The 3279-nt window shown below is 37.0% G+C and overlaps 1 protein-coding gene across 1 annotated transcript; it reads right to left on the bottom strand.

Annotated features, from left to right (window-relative positions):
* Positions 1–1559: 1559 nt before the first annotated feature.
* On the bottom strand, positions 1560–3074 carry LOC125213619 (8-hydroxygeraniol dehydrogenase-like). Its single transcript, XM_048114265.1, has 5 exons — positions 2977–3074; positions 2787–2900; positions 2207–2720; positions 1969–2122; positions 1560–1874 (listed from the first exon to the last, which is right to left on the bottom strand). Exons 1-5 carry the CDS (start codon positions 3072–3074, stop codon positions 1672–1674), a joined length of 1083 nt encoding a protein of 360 aa, XP_047970222.1. The 3' UTR covers positions 1560–1671.
* Positions 3075–3279: the final 205 nt, after the last annotated feature.

Genomic DNA, 3279 nt, shown 5'->3' with positions numbered 1-3279 from the left:
CTTTGCATCTTTCACGATGGATTCTTCGCGTTTTATTTTCGGCAACACACATTTTATGGCGCTAAATAGTTTGATTGCATACCTTTTAAGCAAACCTTCATACTTTCAGTCTAATTCTTCTCTCTCAATTTCTTGTCATTCTCATACCTATATATATATATATATATATATAAGAACATGAATTTCGAAATCTATTGTCAATGCATACAAGATGTTGTTTCAACGTCTTTCAAGCATTGCATTCGGGCCACAGTGTGTATATGGAAAGTTCCTGCTGAAAGAGTTATGAGTATATAATTGGTCAAGACTTGAAAGAGAAAAAGAAAAACAGAGAAGTAAAACTCTTCCTACCTAGCTAAAATAGGTCGTTTTTATCTAGCTCTCCTGCTGATCGGCCTGATCCTTATCCTCCAAACTCAAGTTCTTCCTCCTGCTTTCTTCAAATTTGTTCTCTCCATATACCTTGTACGTATTTTACGCTACATAAACTCTAGAAAGAAGCAAAAATCAATTAGCAACCCATAAAACCAAGAAACATCACAAAATATTAAACAAAGTCAAACAAATCTTCCAAAAAATCACAAACCCATATCAATTTTCTGCTCAAAATGAAACTTCTTCCATTATAAATTATTTTTCAAAAACCTTTAAACTTCATCTCCTCCAAAACATAATAATAAGACAAACAACATTTTTTTGGTATAAATGAGCCAATATTGCACAACCCTGTAAAACCTCCCACTCACTCTAACCTCCCACTCACTCCAACTCTTATCCACTAAGAATGAAACTAAATAACTGCCTTTTATATTTGTGGGAGTATTAAACTGCCGGATAGAAATTTAAAATGACTACAAATATTATATAAATCAAAATAATATATAATGGTATTTATTTAAATATCTAGAAAACTTCCCTTTTATATATTTATAGATTTCCTTATTTCTTTTTTATTTTTGTTTTGAAGAAACTAGATTTTCTTTGAATATCCTTCTGTTCACTCATTCATCATACATCTATGCATCACCTGAGGGCCTAAGTCTATAAATGGGGGACCTTGTATTCTTTTCCATGCAAGCAATATACAAGAAAGCATTAATTATTTTATCCTTTTATGTTCTTGCCATTCAAATCATGTTTTCAAATTCCTAGCAATAAAATCCTAGAATTCTGAAAATCCTCGCTATCCGCAACAACAACTGATCGCTTAAACCACTTTATCGCCAATCGGAGTACTCGATACGATCCACATTGTATCAAAATACCTACATGACTAAGTACCTTGAAGTCGTTGTACGTAAAGAACATGCTATACTCATACATATGGGCACTTGGATGATAGAGGAATAGGTAGGCAGTTGGAATTCAAGTACATGAGAGAAGTTCTAGCTATCAAAAAGTTCAAAGGAAAGAAAAAATCGAAGAAAGATTTGATTGAAATAAACAACAATTCCAAAAGTGGAAGGAAACAGGTGAGTATAATGTGATATGCAATTCAAATTACAAAAGTATACTTTATTATAATGTGTGTGTACAAAATAGTACAAAATTTAAGAAACCAACAGTGATATATATGTGTAAAATTGAACAAAATAAGATAAGAACAATCTCTTCCATCAAAGGACAAACAAAACAAAGAGAAGAACAATCGCTTCCTTTGAAGAGTCGAGTTCAAGATTGTTGGAGAGTGTTGGCAACATCTATCACAAACCGATACTTCACATCAGCCTTGGTCAGCCTCTCTAAAGCAGTGTTAACGTAGTCTGCTGAAATTAGTTCAATATCCGCCTTTATATTGTGCTTGGCTGCAAAATCAATCATCTCTTGGGTCTCTTTCATTCCCCCGATCCCACTCCCGGATATCATCTTTCTCCCTAAAAGAATATTCATTTCAAACTCATATTAGTGTCATAAAAATGATTGATTTTACTATTATGTCATAGAATTGATACTATATAGGTATTGTACCTGCAAGTAGAGGAAAAACCGGTAGCTCGAGAGGCTTATCTGGGGCGCCAAGCATTATGAGCTTTCCGTGAGCCTTCAAGAGGCCAATGAGTGGCATCAAAGCATGATGTGCTGATACTGTATCAATAATACCATCCATTGTTCCCATAGCACCCTATATATAATAGTATTACAATCCACATTCACAATTTAGGGATGATAGTGATGCTAATAAAACAAGGGATATTTCTTTTTGTACCTGCATTTCATCAGCATCTTTGCTGATCAAGAACGAATCTGCGCCCAAATGCGAAAGCGCTTCGTCCTTTTTGCTGAGGGAAGTGCTAATGACTGTGACCTTGCAGCCGAAAGCCTTGGCAAATTTGACAGCAACATGGCCTAGTCCGCCCAAACCAACAACTCCGATGTGCATCCCGGGCTTGTCTAGTCCAAAGTATCTCATGGGGCTGTAGGTGGTGATGCCGGCACATAGAAGAGGAGCAGCAGCATCCAATGGCATATTTTCGGGAATACGAACAATGAAATGCTCATCAGCAACCATGATATCGGAGTAACCACCATAGGTGATGGTGCCATCATGGTAGGGAGCAGCGTAAGTGGGGATGATCTTGGGGCAGTAATTCTCAAGATCTTCCTGGCAGCTCTCGCACGATCGACAAGATCCGACCATGCATCCCACACCAACTTTGTCTCCAACTTTGACCTTCTCAACCTTCTTTCCCACCTCTGTTACCACACCAACAATCTCATGCCTGCAATCATATATCCATGTCAATATTATCGGCATGATTACATGATATGAATTTGCAGAAAGTTACCCAGGAACAATGGGATATGGAGTGACTCCCCACTCGTTCTTGAGGTAATGAAGATCGGTGTGGCAGATCCCACAATACAACACTTTGAACTGCACATCATCATCACCAGTTGCCCTGCAAATTGATCATGTATAAGTATAATAGTATATTATTCATCAGAGGTGTATATATATATTGGAAAGCAAAGCACCTTCTGGAGAATTTGAAGGGGGAGAGATGGCCAGATGAGTCTGTGGCTGCCAATCCAAATGCCTTCACAGGGTGCTCTGTTTCGTGTGATTTCGCCATTTAACACAAAATGTATGTTATGTATTGGTAATTAGAAATATGTAAGCAAACAATAGTAGAAATTAGAGAGAAAAATGAGTGAGTGAATGATAGTTTGGCATATTGTTGAAAGAGTATTTATAGGAAAAAGAGTTTAAGAGATGGTGATGTATCTGCTGAGCGCGGAGGCATTTGAATTAGGGCTGGTTATTCGGTCGGTTCGGTT

This window comes from Salvia hispanica, chromosome 3 (assembly GCF_023119035.1).
Source record: "Salvia hispanica cultivar TCC Black 2014 chromosome 3, UniMelb_Shisp_WGS_1.0, whole genome shotgun sequence".
Classification (NCBI taxonomy): domain Eukaryota; kingdom Viridiplantae; phylum Streptophyta; class Magnoliopsida; order Lamiales; family Lamiaceae; genus Salvia; species Salvia hispanica.
The sequence above is the reverse complement of the archived record's forward strand: the minus strand, read 5'-3'. Positions and strand labels throughout refer to the sequence as shown.